Source organism: Octopus bimaculoides, chromosome 11 (genome assembly GCF_046866305.1).
Source record: "Octopus bimaculoides isolate indiv1 chromosome 11, ASM4686630v1, whole genome shotgun sequence".
Lineage (NCBI taxonomy): Eukaryota > Metazoa > Mollusca > Cephalopoda > Octopoda > Octopodidae > Octopus > Octopus bimaculoides.
Window position 1 is genome coordinate 53,186,628 of NC_142938.1, and position 21,928 is coordinate 53,208,555.

Sequence of the window (21,928 nt, forward strand, 5' to 3'; positions counted from 1 at the left end):
CATACACATGTGCATACATACATACGTACATAAATATATACATAGATATGCGACTGTATGTCTGTGTGCATGCATGGGTGTGTGTACAGTGATGGATTTGCAGGTTTCATTTATTTACAACTTGATTTCTTAATTTCGCCAGAGTATAAATACATATAATGGTGATACTTAAAAAAAGAAATTTTTTTTATCGAACTTACAAATTTCTTGATAAACAAGTAATCATATTATTTGGTTCACTTTCTTTTCCTCATCAGTCGACCTTCATCTGCATGTGTATAGATCATGCTGTACTTATGCGCATAGACACATGTGCATACATACATACATACATAGACTGTGTGTGTGTGTACATGATGGATTTGAGGGTTTCATTTATTTACAAGTTGATTTCTTAATTTCACCTATAATGGTGAGACTTGAAAAACAAAATTCAGTTCAATTAAAAAGCATGGTAAATAACACATTGTAAGCTACACTATAATTTGCGAAAAAATTTATCTGTGTACAGGGTATGCATTACCCCACCAATGCCTTTTTTTTTCATTATCAGCATGTTTCTTGTCATCATGTTTTTAAGTGTATCTGTTTTTTTTTTAGTTATTGTTGTGTAATTAATTAACACACACACATGCACAACATTATTTTTAGCTTAAATGACTTATATTAAAAAAAGAAACTGAGTCTTTTCTGAAATGTTGTCATTTTCCACAATAAATGAACTACAAACATTTGAATTAGCAATTTTTAGGTATTTCCCTCATTAAAAACTAATGGTAGATCAGCAGAATTTAACTTAAGCCATTTGAACCATTTTTGCAGAGATAGCATTAACATGCAACTTGATCTATTCCAGGTGCTACAGATGCGCAAACTATTAGCAAAAATGATCTAAAAAACCGTCTTCGCTTGCGAGCAATTCGAGGAGGCAAAAGTGGTAAGTGTTATAATTTTACTAACTTGATAAAGTGAGAATAGTTTGAATTCAAATGTTCAAGAAAAGGAATATTTGTTACACTGTCTTCTTCGAGCTTCAGTATTATGAATATTATTGGTGCTATTGTTGTCATTAAAAGAACTGACTACATTATGTTATTATGACTTTACTCATCATCATGATCATCATCATGTATCATACACTTTTCCAGTCTGTTGATGTATCGCGTGAGGTGGAGGTTGTCATGGATAGATCTGGTGGGGATAGCACAAGTTTGCACATCATGCACCAGTCTGTCAGTGACAAGCACCAACCTCTTTGCAAATGCTTTCGCCAAAATTTTGTAATCTGCATTTAGCAGACTTACAGACCTAAAATTATCAATAATGTTCCCCTTGTTCGGATCCTTTCTCAGTAGCACCACTACCACACCTCACCTCAGAACTGGGGACTCTCCTGTTCTGTCGCCAGTTGTGGTAGACACCCTGCAAAAGCTCACTGAACAAGTCTGGCATATGAATATAAAGCTTGAAGGGAAGACCATCCAATCCTGGAGACTTCTTCCTCATGCAACTAGCCAATGCGTCACTTGTATCTTCAGCTATTATCAGCATTTCACAGAACTCCACATCCCTGGCTGAAAGCTGTGGCAGACTATCAAGGTAGGAAATGAAGTTCACCTCTGCCTCAGGACCACTACACACCCTGTCCAGTTCAGCAAAGTGCTGCTGAAATTCTCCACATATCTGCTTGGACTCTTGTTGCATGCGCCCGTCCCGACCCCTCAAAGACCAAATTGTAGTTTTATTACTACATTGTGCCTTGGCCACCCAGGCCCATCGAATGGCTTTTATTCCCTCCTGTTTTGGAGTACGTGCCCTAGCTCTGACAACGCAACCTTCATGCTTGGTGTTGAGGAATTGATTCAGAACCAATCTCGCTGCCAGCATGTCAGTCACTATGCCTCAACTGAGTGCCTCTTCCAATTTCCTAACTTGATCTCCCTCTACTCTAGTCTTCTCTGTCACTAGTTCTCTGCTAAATTTTACAGCTTCTACTCTAATCTCCAATTTTGGCACTACCTACCATCAGTTGTTGACAACTTGCACCTGTCAACTTTCAATGGACTTACTTGCTAAGTCAGTCTCTGAAAGCTTGATGTGCCAGGAAGAACAGGTTCAGCTTCCAGTATTTGGGACCCTGCCTATGAAGCCTATCTAGGTCAACCATACAGATCACAAATTTGTGGTCTGTATAGCTGACGAACTGTGGATAACCTATGCTATCCCTATCTGCTGGCCTATGAAATATCCTATCTAGACAAGATCTGGTTGACCTGACGCTGTTTGTCCATGTCCACACTGTGGCATTTGGGTAATCCAATCTGAACTTGTGAGCCAGTTGGAAATGACTGAGCAGGATTGTGAGGCTTTCACACCCAACTTTTCTGTCTGCTAGCCCCACCCAATCTACACGTGCATCCAAGATGGCATACCAGTCGCCCACTAACACTAAAGAGGAGACGTCCCTAGAAAGACCTCCAAACATCTGAAGAAATCCAGCTGCCCCAATCCAGTCAGAGCATACACAGCAGTCAGTCTTTTTTCTGGGGACAAAGACTATTGTCTTATGCTCCCTTTTAAACAATAGTATCAACAAAGACTGTAGTTTTGATAATAAATATGCCTGTCAAGCTTCTATCAACGTTCTTGCTTTCCAACCAGAAGTATAATAATAATAATGATGATGATGATGATGATAATAATAATATCAATGAAATATGAATATTAGATATACCATGAGTAACTTCATGCTTTAGTTTGGATTTTTGTGGATTATTTTTCTCTTTAATAGACAATGTTTAATGCTGATATTGTTGTAACCTTTTCTTTTTTTGTCTTTTTTTTTTCTTCTTTAGAACTAATGCCACACATTTCAAACTATGATATGAAACTTGAAGACCCCAGTAACTTGAACTGTGTAATGCCTTCTAACCCTATTCAACATGAAGTACCAACATTTCCACCCACTGATTTATTTCCAATAGAGTCAACTTTTGATAATTCTAATACTATATTGAAAGCTTTGGAGTTATCTCATGCAGAAGATATTGGATTTTTATCAGAAGACACATTCAGTAAATATCTATCAGATTTAAGTTCAACCAACAACACTTTTCCTAATATAACAGAAACACATGACATTCCTCTTGAATCATTACAATTTTATCAAGAATAAATTTTATGTTGATTCTTCAAGCAGTATATTACAATGTGTTGGACACAATATTCCAAGGCTTGATGGCATTTACAATATTATCATGGCATTTATAGAAAATATATATTTTTATTATCTGTTATATTTTCTTAAGTTCATCATCAATGAAGAATGTTGTTTTCTACAAATGAAATTCACTTTGTTGGTGTTTCTAGTGGTAACTATCATAAAGAAATATGACCATTTTTGAGATTCTTCCCAGGAATATATTAACAAACACCATTTTTTTTTTCATTACTCTGCTCTTACATTTCTTCCCAATGAAGTTGTCTTTTAATTAATTTTACTTTTACAATTAAAGCTGATACTGTAGTGTTAAGAATTTCCAACAAAATTTGTGAAAAGAATCCTTTTATTTGTAAATTACCATTGATGATATAATTGTAAAATCTTTCTCTCTTAGATATTATGATAAAAAAAGTTGTTACATTTTCGCTTTAAGTAGAAAAAGATGCCATCGTTGTTATTTAGATGTTCCATTTGGCATTGTTTAAGAATATATTAGGCACAAAAATGTGTGATTGATTTTTAAAACAAAACTTTACACTATGTATTTTATGAACAATAATGGTATTGGCTCTAAGTTTTCAGCAGATCAATCACTGTTTCAGGCATTTCTTATGGCAAAAGTGATGAGAGAGTGATTGTGTAACTCAGGTGGAATAAATACTGCAAGGTATTTTTGTTAGAAAGCTGCAGCAACTTTATCAGCTTCTTGCTGATAGACATCAGTGAAACACACACACACACACACACACACACACACACACACACACATAAATCTTTCCATCAACTTCCTAGATGTGACCACTCTATTTTACAAAAAGGTATGTCTTAAATTTTATAAGTGAAAGTGCATTTTTGGTGGCTCTAGACATTCCTTTGTCTACAGCTTGAGCAACTATGTAGAAGTTCCTTTACCTACTTGTGAAATACCTTTGTTACACCTAAACTGGCTTTCCTTATTTTCTAATCACAAACCATTTATGAAACTTAGAATGGGATTGATAGGATTAAGAGAGAGGTTACCATGAATGCTAACTGTTTAGTAGTATTGATCTAAAAAAGATTTTTTTATTCTTTTACACGTTTCAGTCATTTGACTGCAGCCATGCTGGAGCACTGCCTTAAAGTATTTTAGTTGAAGAAATCAACCCCAGGATTTATTCTTTGTAAGCCTAACACTTATTCTGTCAGTCTCTTTTGCTGAATTGCTAAGTAACTGGGATATAAACATACCAACATCAGTTGTCAAGCAATGGTGGGGAGACAAACAAAGACACACACACCGAAATATATACATTAAATTTATATATATATATTTATACATATATATATTTGTATATATACATATACATATCTATAAATAATATGGGTAGCTTATTTGCAATTTTACAACCTAAAAACAGAAATATAGATGTCACTAAAGCGACAAAGGGCACTAATCAGCACCAGTATTGCTAGAAATAAGAGTCAAAAACAGCTCAATAGCCATAAAAAGCACTATTGACTGACAAGGGAGGTAAGTTCCCTACAACAGTGGACGTAGCTAGTTCATCAATGATTTCACATTTTAATGCTTGTCCAATGGCTCTCACCACACTTATTTATATATATATATATGCATAAACACACACACACACACACACACACACACACATATATATATATATATATATATACGATGGGCTTCTTTCAGTTTCTATCTACCAAATCCACTCACAAGGCTTTGTTCGGCTCGAAGCTATAGCAGAAGACACTTGTTCAAGGTGCCATGCAGTGGGACTGAACAGGAACCAAGTGGTTGAGAAGCAAGCTTCTTACCACAGAGACACACCTCAATACCAAATGATTGACTTGCACTGTCAAACGTGTATTATGATGAATATTTGACCAGTCAGGTTTGTATATAAAAATATAGAATGACTTTGGTGAAAATCACATGTGACTGTTTGGTAAAAAATATATTAAATCCTAGTAAGAGCAGATGTAAACTGATGGGAATAAATAAAGAATAAATGGTTTCAACAGAAGATTGATGTCTTGACAACAAAGGAAAACAGATTTTAAAATGATGATATTGTTATTCAATGGCTTTATTGAAATTGTACATAATTGTTTTTTTTTTATATATCTGTTCAGTCTTAGAGATTAGAAAACATGAAATAAAGACATTATCAAACCCTCTTCTCATCTCTCTCTTTCTCTCTCTCTCTCTCTTTCTCTCTCTCTCTCTCTCTCTTTCTCTCTCTCTCTCTCTCTTTCTCTCTCTCTCTCTCTCTCTCTCTCTCTCTCTCTCTTTCTCTCTCTCTCTCTCTCTCTTTCTCTCTCTCTCTCTCTCTCTCTCTCTCTCTCTCTCTCTCTCTATCTTCTGTTTCCTCTCTATTTACTTCACTCTCGTTACGTTTTCTTCTTCCTCCGTCCTAACTATTTCATGTTTTAAATCATTTATGGATGCATGTAACTTTTATTCTCTACAAATTACTCTCTATACACAACTACTAACCTTTCTACACTAACCATGTTGAAATTTTCACTTGCAAAACATTGGTGAAGAGTAAAAATCCAATATTTGTTACCTTTTGTTGTTACTGTTATTATTTTGTTTTTCATTATTGTTGCCTGTCAGACTTACGGGATTTTTGGATTTGTGTTTTAGCTATGGCTTTGAGGTTGTCCTTTTAATTACAATATGTATTTGTTGATTTAAGACTTTTATTTCCTTATATTGGTGTTAATTTAGCAGGTTATTTAATTTTAAAGCCTTCTAGTTGTCAGTAGATGCAAAATGAAATATTTTCCATATGGGTGACCTTGATAACAGCTTCTCACAATAGTTCATTAATTTATTATTGATCAACATTTCTACTTGAAATCAATATATTTTGAACTTATTTAGGTTGCATATTAGATCTATATGACAGGGCTGTTCTGGACATTGCCAAGACTTGGAGGGCTTGATCATTATTTTGTAATGACACCTTAATTTTAAGTTTGGAGCTTTCCCAGTTACTTTTCCAATCACTCTGTACAAATGAATAGCATTCTCTTGCATCAAGCAAGGGCACTTCTTTTGCTGAAAATTTAGCAGGGTTAGCAGACAAGATAGCAGAATTTTATTTTTTTGCCCTTATTGTCTGTGCATGTGAGAGCAGTGATACCACCACTGCAGCTAGAGATAGTGGCTCTTACTCAAGCTGAAATTTGTTGTGTCAGATCTAAATGCTCAAAACTCAACTTCATCTAGAGAGCAGAGATGCCAAAGCATGGCAAGTAACTGTCTGCATCGCCCTTCATGCTAGTGTTCACACAGTGCTAGTCTCCTCAAGCATGAGGGAATTACAAACCACAATGCTGTTATCATTGACACAGAAACAAGTGAGCATCCTACTGTCTATTGAAACACAGTAAAAACAGCCCACTTCTGTGTTACTTCAGGTTGTTAAGCATTCTCTTGTTATTGCTTAGATGGCAGATCACTTTTGATCAAGGAAATGTAAACATATGCTTAAATAGACATTCATTGTTGCTGATTTCTTTAAAGTGGAGAATTTAAATATTTAAGATAATGTAGAAAGACTATTAAGCACAAATTTTATGCATAAAATATTTATTGAGATATATTTTCTATTTGCTACAAGCTGTTGACTTCAACCAGTCTGAATAACAAAAGATTATTGGCCGACCTAGACTCCTATGATGATATTTTGTACTTGTGGCAGAGATCTTCCTGTATAGTATCATGGTTCAGCCAATGGCAACAGTGTTACATGCAGCCAAAACATGGGAAAAGTTACAAAAATCATCAAAATGTTGCCCATCTTTCACCAAAGATGTTTGAGTAAAGCTGTGTAAAATTCTGATCATGTCAGAAATAAGAAGTGCATAGTCACAGACTCTGAGACATGGTTACAGAACAAGGTATCTTATTGGCTGGTCGCATCTTACAGTATACAGATTATCAATATGCTAAAACAACATAAACAGGAAGAAGATAAGACTACTGGCTACATAGCTTTCAATTATTTAAGTTAATTAGAAGGCAATCAACAGACTCCAGAAAATAGATCATGCAAATGATAGAATAATGGAGGAAAACTACTGCCCAAAGTGCAACCATGCATGGGATAGATTGATTAACTAATTCTGGTGACACAAAAGTTAGTTATGGTTAAGCACTGTGTAATAGGAAAGATTGTTCCCTGTTCATGGCTCTGAAGTAGAAGCTGCTTATAAACTGTTAGGTTCTGTTATGAATGGTGTAGTGGAATACAAAGTTAACAGAATGTAAAACAAGGAAGCTTTTAATGTGTGGGTGTATTTATGTATGTATGTATGTATGTATATATATGTGTGTGTGTGTTTGATACATACAAGGTTGGCCAAAAGTCAACGGACAGTAAATCAAAATTCCATAAATACTATCTGTAATTCTGCATTGACTCGGATGGAAAAATGTGTTGCTCAAGAAGGACTACAATTTGAACAATTTTCATCATGTTTCATATTTAGATGCTTTTATTAAATTCATTCAGTTGTTAAACATAAATAAATCTTGGAATTAAATGGTTTTGATTTACTGTCAGGTGACTTTTGGCCAACCCTGTATGTGTGTGTATAAATATATATACATATATATATATATATATATATATATAATGCAAGAGAGTTAGGGGTTGAGGATTCAACCCACTAAGGGATATATCTATCCAATATACTGCTGGGAGGGTACCCAATTATTGTTACACTGGTGTTATATCAAGTGTAATAAGTGGGTGCGGGTAAATTAGAAAATGGAGGAGAATATGCGGTATCCATCGACTTGCAGACAATGTATTCCGTTGAATTAATTAATTCATTTTGTAACTAAAATGACAAAAACCACAATATACAAGTTACAAAATAAATTAATTCAACGGAATACACTGTCTGCAAGTCGATGGCTACCGCATATTCTCCTCCATTTTCTAATTGCTATATATATATAATCATCATGTATTTTATATATATATATATATATATATATATATATATATACAATAATAAAGACTATTACGAAGTAGTATTAGCATTACCTTTAATTCATTTTTATATATAAATACAGCCTCAAATAGACCTACATATGTTTCTGCTGCATCAGTTAGTAACCGTTGCAATTGCTTACTATAATACTGGTGCAGTTTCTTCAGGGTCTTCATTTTAATATCTGTTGAGATTTAACTGGTTAAAAGTTTTATGTTGATTTTCATTGCGTTCGATGATGTGGAGTTATACATTAATTTCGACACAAACTATCTTCAATTCCAAAAAACTCAAATAGAAGAAAACGTGAAGAATTTAGAAGTTGTAGAAACGGAAATAACCTAATTTAATCTAATCAATAACATAGAATCGAATAAAAATTCTGCTAGAAATGGAACAAATATAACATTATGTAAAAGAGTAATAAAAAACTTAGTGAAAATGAATATGTTTTTACCACAAATGATCAAATTAATACCAAATCTGAGAGAAATATAAGAAACTAGCAGCTAAGCCCAGTTTCACCCTGTCTGTTTGGATGATGTGGATGTGATCGTTTTTGGTTAGGCATAATCTATAACAGCATTTCTCAACTTTCTCATTTCGGGTCCTCTGTTTCGATTGGAGCCTCCAGCTGTATGAAAATTTCCTGAACCCCCCCCCCCTTTTTAGAAAACAGCTTCAGGAGTTGTAAAGAACGAATTTGTATGTAGTCTGTTTCTGAGTCTATTGGACCTCTGATTAATCATTAAAACATTGATTTAATTATGAACATAAAAAGAAATTATACATTAATCCCTATTTTTGTAAGCAGTTGTATCAGTAAAAATTTTATTTGCAGAGAGCAGAAATTGAAAGAAGATATATGAAATGGACGTGTATGTATGTGTGCGTGCGTGCGTGCTTGCGCATGTGTATGTGCTTATGGTAGTTGATTTATGGAAAAGATTATGTTAAATTTTTGAAATGCAAATATGTAAATGAAATTTTAGTTCTGACCTCTACATGGTAGCTAAACCTGGTAGAAATAGCAGGAGTGGTTGGCATTAGGAAGGGCATCCAGCTGTAGAAACTCTGCCAGATCAGATTGGAGCCGGTGCAGCCATCTGGCTCATCAGTCATCAGTCAAATCGTCCAATCCATGCCAGCATGGAAAGTGGACATTAAACGATATTATCCATGTAAGATATTGATCAACATTTGGTGGGAATGGTAATCCACTACAAAATACTTGAAAGCTGTCACATGGTTAATGCATAGCTTTACATTCAGCAAATGCACTCCAGCTGAAACAACCTGACCAGTGGCATGGCATGCCCTCTTCAATGCAACAACTCTTGCCCATTCATTACTAATTTGACCAAAAATGTTAAGCAAGAGTTCAGCTGGGAAGTTCTACTGCACTTACCATATTCTTTTCATATAGCACCTTCAAATTATTGTCCTTTCCAATCACTCCAACTGTCTATGAAGTATTTCATTCAATGACATGAAGCTAAAAACATAGCTCAATGAATTCTTCAAGTTGATTTCTTCTATCAAGGCCTTCTCAAGTTAGTGGAATGTTGGCAAGAAGTCATGAACAATGAAGTAGAATATATTACTCTTTTTTACTCTTTTACTTGTTTCAGTCATTTGACTGCGGCCATGCTGGAGCACCGCCTTTTAGTCAAGCAAATCAACCCCAAGACTTATTCTTTGGAAGCCTAGTACTTATTCTATCGGTCTCTTTTGCCGAACCGCTAAGTTACGGAGACGTAAACACAGCACCATCGGTTGTCAAGCGATGCTGAGGGGGACAAACACAGACACAAAGACACACACACATACATATATATACATATATGCGACGGGCTTCTTTCAGTTTCCATCTACCAAATCCACTCACAAGGCTTTGGTCGGCCCGAGGCTATAGTAGATGACACTTGCCCAAGGTGCCACGCAGTAGGAATGCACCCGGAACCATGTGGTTGGTAAGCAAGCTACTTACCACACAGCCACTCCTGCGCCTATATTATTGACTGATTTGTTAAATTTTTGATAAATAAGAATTAAAATAAATGGAAAAAGATAAATGAACAAATTTATCTTACAGCCCAATAATTAAAAATTGTTATGCGTGTATCTATTTGTAAATATATGTGTATGTATATATGAGTATATGTCATGCTGAATCTTTCTGAGAACTACATTAAAGGTACATGTGTCTGGAGTACTCAGCCACTTGCACGTTAATTTCACAAGCAGGCTATTCTGTTGATCGGATCAACTGAAACCCTCATCACTGTAACCAATGGAGTGCCACTTATATATGTATAAAATATATATGTATGTGCATATATGCAAGTATATCTATATCTATCTATCTATTTATATATATATATATATATATATATATGTATGTATGTATGTATGTATGTATGTATGAGAATAATAGGTTGCAGTGAAAGACAACAAAGGTACACATAGAAAATATGCACAAAAGACGTGGAGATGCTCATTCCTCATTAATTATCAATCAAAAATCATTTTGATTTTGTGTCGTTATCAATAATATGACGTTCATTTGGTGGCATCAACAACAAAAATGATGCTGGGATATGTGAGTGAGCATAAAAACCAATGAAAAAAGATGGTCTGTAGACTAATTATCCTCATTTAACATCCATGTTCCCTGCTGGTATGGGTTGGACCATTTGACAGAATCCGATGGGTCCAATGACTACATAAGGCTCTAGTGTCTGTTTTAGTATGGTTTCTATGGCTGGATATCTTTCTTAACACTAACCATTTTATAGTGTACACTGAGTGCTTTTCTCATGCTACCAACACTAGTGAGATTGCTACGCAACTTGCAATCCTACGAAACCTGAAGGGAGGAGTTGATGTATGAGAGAAGGGGGTGGGACAGAACAGGTTCTTGTAGGGGAACTACATAGCTACTCACATTTAGGAAAGAGTTAAATAATGGTAATAAGGTGTCCAGGTGGCACCTCATATATATGTGTGCGTGTGTATGTATATGTGATCATATGATATATATACACATATATGTATATGTGTGCTATTAAGTTAGACATAGCCTGGGCCTATACTGGCCGAAACCTATCAAAATTATATATATATATATGTATACCTGTCGTCCAGCCTCCCTTCTAGCTATCTGGTACAGTTCCCTGCTATCCCCACCTTTCCAGGCCTGTTTCTTTGCTCTAATGGCTTTGTCTACCATATTATTCCACCACCACATTACTCTAGGTCTGAGAGGGACTTTGCACAATCCACAGACTTGGTTTGTGGCACTCAATAAGCTGTCCCATAGGAATTTCCAGCTACCTTCTAGGTCTGTAGCTCCTCCTCCCTCTCATCGAATTTTTTGATGAGGATGTCCCTAAATTTCTGACCATTTGAAGGGTTCTTTAGCTCCCAAATCCTTCTTTTCTGGATTGGTCTGCTTCTTGGTATCCTTCTGGCCTCGAATCTAAAATCACTCATGACTAGTCTATGGTGGGCGGTACATTCTTCACCCATACATACATATATATATATACCTGTACATATACATATATATGCATAAGCATACACACACACACACACACACACACACACACACACACACACACACACACACACACATATATATATACAGAGTGTTCAGGTTAAATTCAACAATTTGCACAAAAGGAAAAGAAAACAATATCCCATCCGAAAAAGAAAGTATTCTAAAAAAAATCAAAGTTAAGAGTCCACTCTAAAGTGGTTGGTGTTAAGAAGGGTATCAGCTTTAAATACTATACCAAAGCAGACAATGGAACCTGGTCTAGTCTCTAGATTTACCAGCACCTGTCAAACCATCCAACCCAAACCACCTTGGAAGATGGGCATTAAATGATGATGATGATGATAGCCAAGAGATAACAGTTTACTCAAAATAGCTATCCTCAGCTACTACTACAGCCTCAAGATGTATGCCGCATTGTGTCTCTTGAAAGATTTGGAAACACCTCCTTGACCTTGACCACCAGCTCAGCCTTGGTGTTGCAGGCAGAGCAGTTTGTGTTTTGCTCAACTGTGCCCTTGGGATTACAATCGGAGGAACTAGGAGGCCAGAAATTGGAGCTGGTGAAGTTGTGGAAATTCTCTACCAACCACTTCCGACTCTTTCTAGAGGAATGTCATGGAGCCAAATCTTGCTGCTACACATATGGCCTTCTGGAAGCAACTCTCTCCAACCAGTGTTGGACCACAGTCTCTAGCAGTTTCACATAGACATATGAATTTGGCCTAAAGCCCTGTTCATCAGTTGCTGGAAGAATTAGGGCATGCAGATGCAATCAGAATGCCTGTTGTGTCCCTGCTGGCCACAACTTTGCAGTCTGTTGCAGCTGTCCATGATGCTAATATTTTGATACCCAGTGTAAATCATCATGATACAAGTAATTCTTTTCCCTTATTCAGATGGCTTCCAGTCCTCCATTTCAGCTATCTTTTTCTCAACTACAATTTTCATCTTTGTGCTTTCTAGCTTCACCAATACATCAAGCTATTCCTGAAAAAAGGAGACATAAAAATTTCGCCCAAACACCCTGTATATGTATCATACAATTAATAACAGTTTGGCTCCACATCAATGTTTCATGGATGTATGCAACATCAATCTCATCAGATGTTCACAGCAAGTGAGCAGAATTTAGAAGTAATTTTAAATAGCCTCTTGATATTTAAGCCTTCATTGATCAGTTCAGGTCATGTGATTGTTTAAGCTATCAAAGCAATATCAGTTATTTTTATCTTTGATTCACATGTGAATGGAATGTTTGTATGATGTTGTCAGCATTTGTAGGTTGATATATTCAACAATATCAGTTCTTTATATTGGATACACACAGAGTAAGGTTACATAAGGTATAGGTATCAGTTAGTCACCATTCTCTAGAGTATGGTACCTAAGTGATAACAGTTATCACATTGTGGGTGGGAGTTCAATTTGATGTTGTTAGGTTACAAATGAGTTTGACTGACTGACATGAGTAGATTGTAATCTCTATAGGTAGTGGAAATTGTAAACCCTGCTATTACGTGGAGGCAACTAGGCCTATGTTGGTATATCTGAGTTATCAAAGACTTAAAGTTTATTAACAGGGGATACCTCAGGTGGCAACAGTAAGATAGGCCAGGTTTCCTATTGATAGATACTGTAGAGTGGTGAAGTATGTCCTAGGAAACCACATACATGTTCAGACTCATTTGTATGTACATATATATGCTCATACATGTATGCTCACTTAATTGCTCATATGTATATTTAGAGGCTAACTTGTATTGACTCATATGCATCTACATATGTATATAGACTCACTTGTATATTCACACACACACACATAAATCAATATGCATTAGATCAACATACTTAGTAGTGAGAGGCACATTGATGTCCACAAAACAAGGCTCAGTCACTATTACTCAACAACATTGCCCCATCTTTCAGTTATCATGCTTTACTGGAACAAAACTGAAGCTGTTCACTAACTATACTACCACTTAAGACTTGTCACAACATGTAGAAAATATATTCGCCATTTTGTATTTTCATTAAAATGAAACAATTTCTTCCATTTTATTCTCTCAGTCACTCTTATACATACATTGAATATTATTCATGACATACTAACCCTACTGATATACAACAAAAGTGTTGATTTTATATTTTCTACAAATTTATACCCATTCTTTTCTTGCATACAAAGCCATTTCTCAGTTATCATTAGAGTTGAATGCAATAAAGAAGGAGCTAATTAGTAAGCTACTAATTAGTAGGCAACTAATCAAGTTTCAATCAACTTGGTTTGACTCAGTTTCATTCTTTTAGATTCTGCACAGAGAACCAGGTTATTAATGTGTGGACATTCTTATCGAGAGATTTTATTTAAACTCCACAATAATAACTGACGAAGGTTGAGAGCTGAAATTTAGTGAACACTTGACATAAAACTAAATTCATAACTGAAATCAGTCTCAATCCTGATTGTGCTATGAACATCTTACACCTTGTTTATGAAACTTCAAGCCATCATATTCAATCTAGAACTTTCTCTTGATAAACAGCTACAACCTTAATCTTTGTGATCTCTAACTGTTCACCAAACTCAAACTACAACCCTTCCAATTTCATACCATTTTGTATTAAATTTGAGATAACTAACTTTTTTCTTCCATTCTTGGTTTATTGAGACTCTTAATAATATTACTTTTCTAACACATCTTTTCTCCTGTAACACCTCGCAAAGGTTCTTGCATGTCAATTAACAATGGGTGTATTTATTTTCTTGCTTAGTTTTACAGAGATGTATTCAGAAACAGAGATACAGCAAGCTGAGGCTTCCTAGATTTCAACAACTATTCCTGAAATACCAGCTGTTTCCATTATCTTCATTCTGTTAATTACACAATTGGTTCTTTTAGTATTCAATAGAATCTCACTATCCCACTTCTATGGTTTTTCTTTTCACTATGAATAAATGCTTCTTCATTCCAGATGCATTTCTATCCAGAGAGCTTTGGACGAGCTGTTTTTGTTTGGTTTCCTTTGAGTTTGTTAAACTTTTAACCAACATTCATATTCTTTCAAAAGAAATTAAAAGGCCCCTTATGTATAACAACATAAACTCTTTTTTGTGTAATATTGTTTGTATATAGGACTTTTTGAATTCAAGGAACCTGACTGTTGTTAACTATAATGCAAATTATATTCTTTTCTACTCTAAGCACAAGGCCCGAAATTTTGGGGGAGGGGGCCAGTCAATTAGATCGACCTCAGTATGCAACTGGTACTTAATTTATTGACTCCGAAAGGATGAAAGGCAAAGTCGACCTCGGCAGAATTTGAACTCAGAATGCAAAGACAGACAAAATACCGCTAAGCATTTTACCCAGTGTGCTAACATTTCTGCCAGCTCGCTACAAATTATATTCTTTTCTAATCTAGACACAAGGCCCGAAATTTTGGGGGAGAGGGCCAGTCAATTAGATCGACCCAGTATGCAACCGGTACTTAATCTATCAACCTCGAAATTATATTAAAACAAGTTTGAGTTAATGAAATATTCATAATGACTCATAACAAAACATGAATATAATCCTTACAGATTTTATATAGATAATTGAATATTTTATTTCAGTGAGGCTTGAGAAATATGTGAATAGATTTAATAGATGAATATTGAAATCACAGGATAGATTATTTGTTAATAGGCAGGTTAAAATTGGTTGAGGTGGACTAAAGAAAACCATTTTAGAAGCCATGCATGAAGTGTTCAAATTTAAGAATAAAGGTAAATTTAACCATAGAAGGATTTATTTCAAGAAACATTTTAAAATATAGTTTTAAATTTTTAAAAAATCCAAAATATTTCACATAAAATGCCATGAAAACTTTACAGTAAAATTTCTGTATCTATTTAACAACACAGAAAATTGGCCAATGAAAAATATTTTGAAAATTAACAGAAAAATTTGTTGAAAGAAGGAAATGAAATTAAATATAAACATTTTTACTATTTCCTTCTGAAAATAATGAAAGTAATAATAATAATAATTTCTGAGATAGGCACAAGGCCACACATTTAGGAAAAGAGAACAGTCAATTAAAGTCAACCCAGTATTTGGCTGGTACTTTATTTTATCAACCTCAGAAGGATGACAGGCAAAGTTGACCTTGATAGGTTTTGAACTCAGCATGTAACTAAATGCTGTAAAGCATTTTGTCTGATTCTTCTTACTAATTCAACCAACCCACAGCCATCAGGAATAATATCAATGATAATAATAAAGCAAAAACTTTTGAATGGGATAAGAAGATTCAATTAGTTTTCCATATTACTTTCCACACTTTTAGAATGTTAAAAAAAAAAACTTTGAATAAAGAAAACATTTAGTGAAGGCACCAAAGGTAAAATGGTAACCGCCAACATTGAAAACAGAATTTTAAAAGTAATTTTGGAAACTTACCAGAAAAATTATATAATAGTGTATAAAATATAAAATTGGTGAGTTATCATAAAAAAAACCATATATTCATATAATTGAGCTGAATTTCAATCATAAAATTGGAAAATGGTATGGAAAAATCACAATTGTATTTTTGTATTTTAACAGGCAAAAATGAAAAAAAGAAAGAGATAAGATTTTATTTAAATTTGACATTATTGACATTATATTGAAAATATGTAAAATAAGCGTGATGGTTGAAAATATTTAAAATATCTGTTTCCATGAAGAATATTATGGAATGGTCTGCTTTGAGGAATGAGAAATAATTTCAAGGATCATGCAAACCAAAATTATATCAAATGTGGGAAAATATGTTATCAAGTTTTGTTTAGATTTATATGTGGTTGAATCAATACTTTTTTTTTTTAAATATATATTTTAAATAAAATTAGAACTGAGTTGTAACTAATTCAATTGATATAAAATAATGTCCTAAAGATATTATATTATGATTTTGCCAATATACACTCACCTTTGTACATGTATTCAATAACAATATCAAACATTAGAATGAAAAAACAAAATTTATAGTAAATAATTATTTTAAAAATATTTTCATAATTTTAAGTGAATAAATTTTTGCTGTAAATAATAAAATCGTTTCATATAAAATGATAGTAGAAAAATATAGTGCATTTTATATTGATAAAAACTTATGATTTTAATTATTAATACTAAAAATGCTGATAAACAAATAACAATTAAAACTAAAAGTTGCTAATATTAAGAGATAGTGTGACAGAAACTTCAGAATTTAATTGCTAAGCAGCATTTAGTTTCATCCTACAACACTTACAATTCTAATCCTGCAAAGATTTACCTTCCATTATTTTTGACATCATTAAGTGCCAGACACGTATATTTGATTCCACCGACAATATCCTTTCCCTGAAACTTTCTGGTTTCATGCAAATATTCAGTGGATGTTTACAAATACATGGAATTTGGTGAAATTGTTGGTAACAAAGCACTAAAATTAAAATAGTACATAGGGAAATGAGCTGAATACAGCCACCGAGTGGTGACTGAAAGATTTGCTCAATAAAAACTGTACACAGCATGTATCCCCTTGCTCATTATGTGAATTGTTTACGAAACCAATCTGTTTCAATTGGACAGAAACTGTCTGCAGAAACTATGGTTGTCAGTTAAATAGAGTCTAATAAAAAATCTAATTAAAAAAACACTGTTCAAAGCTGATATTTCCTTATGTACTATCATAAACTTGATCCTACAACTACTAGAGACTTGTTATTGAGAAATTTAACAGTCCACAGATATGTTATCTCCATATTATATGAAAGCTAACATATTTAATATCATGAACCAAAAAGAATTATTAAACAATTGAAAATAATGAGAGGAAATCTCATTAAATTATAATTCTTGTCAATGAAGACAAAGAAGGTAACTTGATAATTTAAATTGATTAAAAAATAAATGGTGATGACAAAGTACTATAAATTTAGAAACAGCAAAAAAATACTTTGCTTCTGTGAATTTATTATTACTGTTTCACACACACACACATAAATATAGAGAAACCCACCCCAGATGCCACGCAGTGGGACTGGACATAAAATTATGTGGCTGTGGAACAAACTTCTTAAACATACAAGCATGCCTCCACCTCTCTCTCTCTCTCGCTCTCTCTCTCTCTCCCTCTCTCCTTCTCTCTCCCCCCTCTCTGTATATTCATATATGTGTGTCAATCTAAGTAAAATCACTGTCTTCTACACATACAAGCTTGTCCTTTCACGTGCCTGTGCCACTTAAAAAGCATCTGTGCTAGTGCTGTATGAATGGACTCATGACAATGACACATAAAAAGCTCCCAGCACACTCTGTTAAGTGGTTGGCATTAGGAAGGGTATCCAACCATAGAAACCATGCCACAACTGACAGTTAGAGTCTGGGCAGCTCCCTGCTAGCCAGCTCCATGTCAAACTATCCAACCGATGCTGGCATGGAGACCAGATGTTAAACGATGATGATGATATATATACATATGTAATATATATGTGTGTGTTTGTGTGTATATATATATATATATGTAAAATACATACACACACACACACACACACACATATATATATATATATATATATATATATATATACACATACATATAGTATGGCAAATGAAAGATGGAAGATGGAACATACAAGAATTTATTAATCAAGACAATTGCTTTGACACATCTACCATTGATCCCTCATGAATTGGACATTCAACAACTGGTTCAGGAGCAACCAGCGGCGCAAATGTATCTCATCAGGTGATAAATAGACACAACTCATTAAAATAACAGTTCCACAATGTAACTTCTTGTTTTGTGCATAAAAAAAGCAGCCAGAAGGAGGAAATATCTTCATTTACATAGAAGATCAAAAATAAAATCACAAATGGAAAAAAGAGAAATGAACACGCAATACAGCAAGAAACATATTAAAAATAACTGTTAATAAATATGGGTGTATAAACGCTCTTGGGCAAGCTGCATGGCATGAGTACACCTGCTCATACAAGCATCCACAAAAATGTGAGCACATGTATGTGTAAGGTTTGGTGCACTCATGATCACAAAACGAATTAACTATCTACTTGGTGCCTGTAAGAATGGGGAGGTTAAAAGTAAACTGAAGTCATCCATACCTTAAAGTAAATTATGTTAGCAGTTACTCAAAATACATTTCCACTTCATTGTACAAAAGTACATTTATATGCATGTAGGCATCTCGAGAGTCTTTCAGAAAGTCTCTTAATGATCTTCTCATTAATCCACAGAATATACAGGGATTCCTCAGAGCAGAGACAGCATCTCCTGGAAATTATATTGTATGGTTTCGCATGCCATACTATGGACCAAGTTATGCTGTACTTCATTTTATCCTCCTTCAGTCACCATACAAAATTGGCCAAAGGTGTTGAATGTCTTTTATTGATTGTCTTAAAGCCGGTGACATGGTTATGATAATGTATCTTAAATGAATCAGCTGTCTGCCCAATGTAAACATACAGCCCTCCCCTTGTGTGCATGGTACATTCTATATAAGATATTAAAAAAAAGTTATGGAGTTTAACAGTAGATTTATAAACTACATTATTACATTTGCAGTGACCATTGGGTGAATAAATAGCTTTCACTCTACAGCTACAATGTTTTTATCAAGGTTGGCAAGGAACAATTCTTAGATACAGGTACAAAATTGCTATCTTTGATATTAGAAGTTTATTATTTCTAACTTTATTTATCCTTATAATTTATGCTGCATATACTCTTTTTTATCAACTGTGTTAATATTACTACAATTATTGTTATTATTATTATTATCATCATTATCATAGTCATGATTACCATTATGATCATCAATACTATTACAATCTTTATTAGCACCATTATTATTATTGTTGTTGTTGTTTGTGGTACTAGGGTTATTAATATGATCACTCTACCTACTTCAGGACTATCATTATAATTGATATTATTATATTGTTGTCAGCAGATCAATTATTATTGGTACTAAAATTTTTGGTATGTTTAGAATTTAAAAAAATCTGTGTGCAATTCTTGTTTTGACATTTTTTGAAAATGGAACATAATACCAGGTAATATTCCATTCCTCATTTCTTCTAAAATCATTCAATGACAAGTTGCCACAAAAATTTCTAAGATAGCTAATACCCATATTCCTCAGGTTGAAAGATGTAGATAAGAAATATATTACTGTGGAACAGATTAACAGAACAGAATATGAACTGTTGGTTCAGGAGAATCTGACTCAGCAAATATTCAACTATCTCACTTATTTGTAAAAATAATTCATGGAGTGCACACAGAACTGTGAGAATCCAAGCAATAACACACCTATTTATTCTTAATACATTCTGGCAGATTTGAATGTGAATATCTGATCGCTATTGTGTTCCATTGATATAAAGAACTCCTCCTCCTTTTAGATGATGTGTGTTCATAACACACATGATTCACCAGTGTAAAGGATTATAAATACATATTGGATTATAAATACATATTGGCTAATGGTAGGAGGTGTTCTTTATTGACAAAAAATGACAGCCATTGGATATTCCTTAGATATGTTATTCATCATCATCATCGTTTAACGTCCTCTTTCCATGCTAGCATGGGTTGGACGATTTGACTGAGGACTGGTGAACCAGATAGCTGCACCAGGCTCCAATTTGATCTGGCAGAGTTTCTACAGCTGGATGCCTTTCCTAATGCCAACCACTCTGAAAGTGTAGTGGGTGCTTTTACATGCCACCAGCACAAGGGCCAGTCTGGCGGTACTGGCAATGGCCATGCTCAAATGGGTTTTTTTACGTGCCACCTGCACAGGAGTCAGTCCAGTGGCACTGACAACGACCTCGCTCGAATGTTTTGTTCACATGCCACCGGCACAAGTGCCAGTAAGGGGACGCTGGTAACGATCACGCTCAAATGGTACTTTTTATGTGCCACTGGCACGGAAGCCAGACAGCTGCCCTGGCAATGATCCTGCTCGGATGGTGCTGTTAGTGCTCCACTGGCACGTGTGCCAGTCATCGAATTTGGTTCAATTTCGATTTCACTTGCCCCAACAGGTCTTCGCAAGCAGTGTACAAATTACAAACAAAACATTTATGGGAGGAATCTAGGAAAAGAAAGGAATATTAAAAAAGAGAGATTTAAAAAACTATTTGACCAACAACTATTACTAGTATTAAAAAGTGCTGTGGTCTTTTAACATATCTGCTATATCTTCAGGTTCTTTACAAGTGAGGTTTGAATCTATTCTAACATTGATACAAATTTTGATAGAATTTAAAGAAATGTTAGATACAATTTTGAGAAAGTATAGTCAACATCTACATTCATCATTTAATGTCCATGTTCCATGCTGATATGGGTTGGATGGTTTGACAGGATCCAATGGGCTGGAGGATTACATTTTACACCAGTGTCTATTTGGCAAGGTGTCTATGGCTGGATGCCCTTCCTAACACCAACCACTTTACAATGTGTACTGGGTAATTTCTACATACCACCAGCACAAATGAGGTTGTCAAGCAGCTTCAAAGATTATGAATTGAGTGGGGAGAATAAGGAATAGAAAAGAGTAAAGTATTAGAGAAAAGAACCAGAGCAAAGCAAGTGAGGGTGGGAGTGTGGATGGAAAGTAATAAAAGTGGTGAACTAAATGCATTCATTAGGAATATTGATTATCTGAAGTGTAACTCAATTATATATGATGTTGGTTAAAATTATTGGTTAGTTTACTCTTAAGCAAAATGTGGTAAATTTAGTTATCTATAATTTTATCTCTAGACTATATATGCTTTATTGAGCTCTAGTTCTGAGTCGATAAACAAATAACCCAACTTGATTACAAGATGAATTGATTGAATTTAATGAGATTATTTGACTATACTGGTAAGATATGTTAGCAGCCACTGAAGGCAGCTTGGGCTTACAAATTATTAAATTACATCGAATTCAAATCCATTATATTAACAGGAGTGTAAATATGTGTTGAGTATGAGTAGGTGTTTCTGTAATAAATATTTCATTAAATTAAAAGCAAATATGAAATACTGGTCTTAAGTGTAATTTTTCAACTGTAATTAACAACAACAGCTAAT

General features: G+C 34.4%; 1 protein-coding gene and 1 long non-coding RNA gene across 2 annotated transcripts in view; both read left to right on the forward strand.

The window, feature by feature from the left end:
* Positions 1 to 4,396, forward strand: part of LOC106876150 (putative transcription factor p65 homolog) — a 61,088-nt gene extending 56,692 nt beyond the window's left edge. The window contains exons 11-12 of the mRNA XM_052971793.2: positions 857 to 937; positions 2,856 to 4,396. Of these exons, the coding sequence (XP_052827753.1) occupies positions 857 to 937; positions 2,856 to 3,175 (401 nt within the window). The 3' untranslated portion in view covers positions 3,176 to 4,396. The remainder of the gene's footprint in view (positions 1 to 856; positions 938 to 2,855) is intronic.
* A 9,537-nt stretch (positions 4,397 to 13,933) lies between these two features.
* The window catches only part of LOC149133335 (uncharacterized), a 9,645-nt gene continuing 1,650 nt past the window's right edge, over positions 13,934 to 21,928 (forward strand). Inside the window, exon 1 of the long non-coding RNA XR_016243673.1 lies at positions 13,934 to 19,486. This is a non-coding gene — a long non-coding RNA (uncharacterized LOC149133335). The remainder of the gene's footprint in view (positions 19,487 to 21,928) is intronic.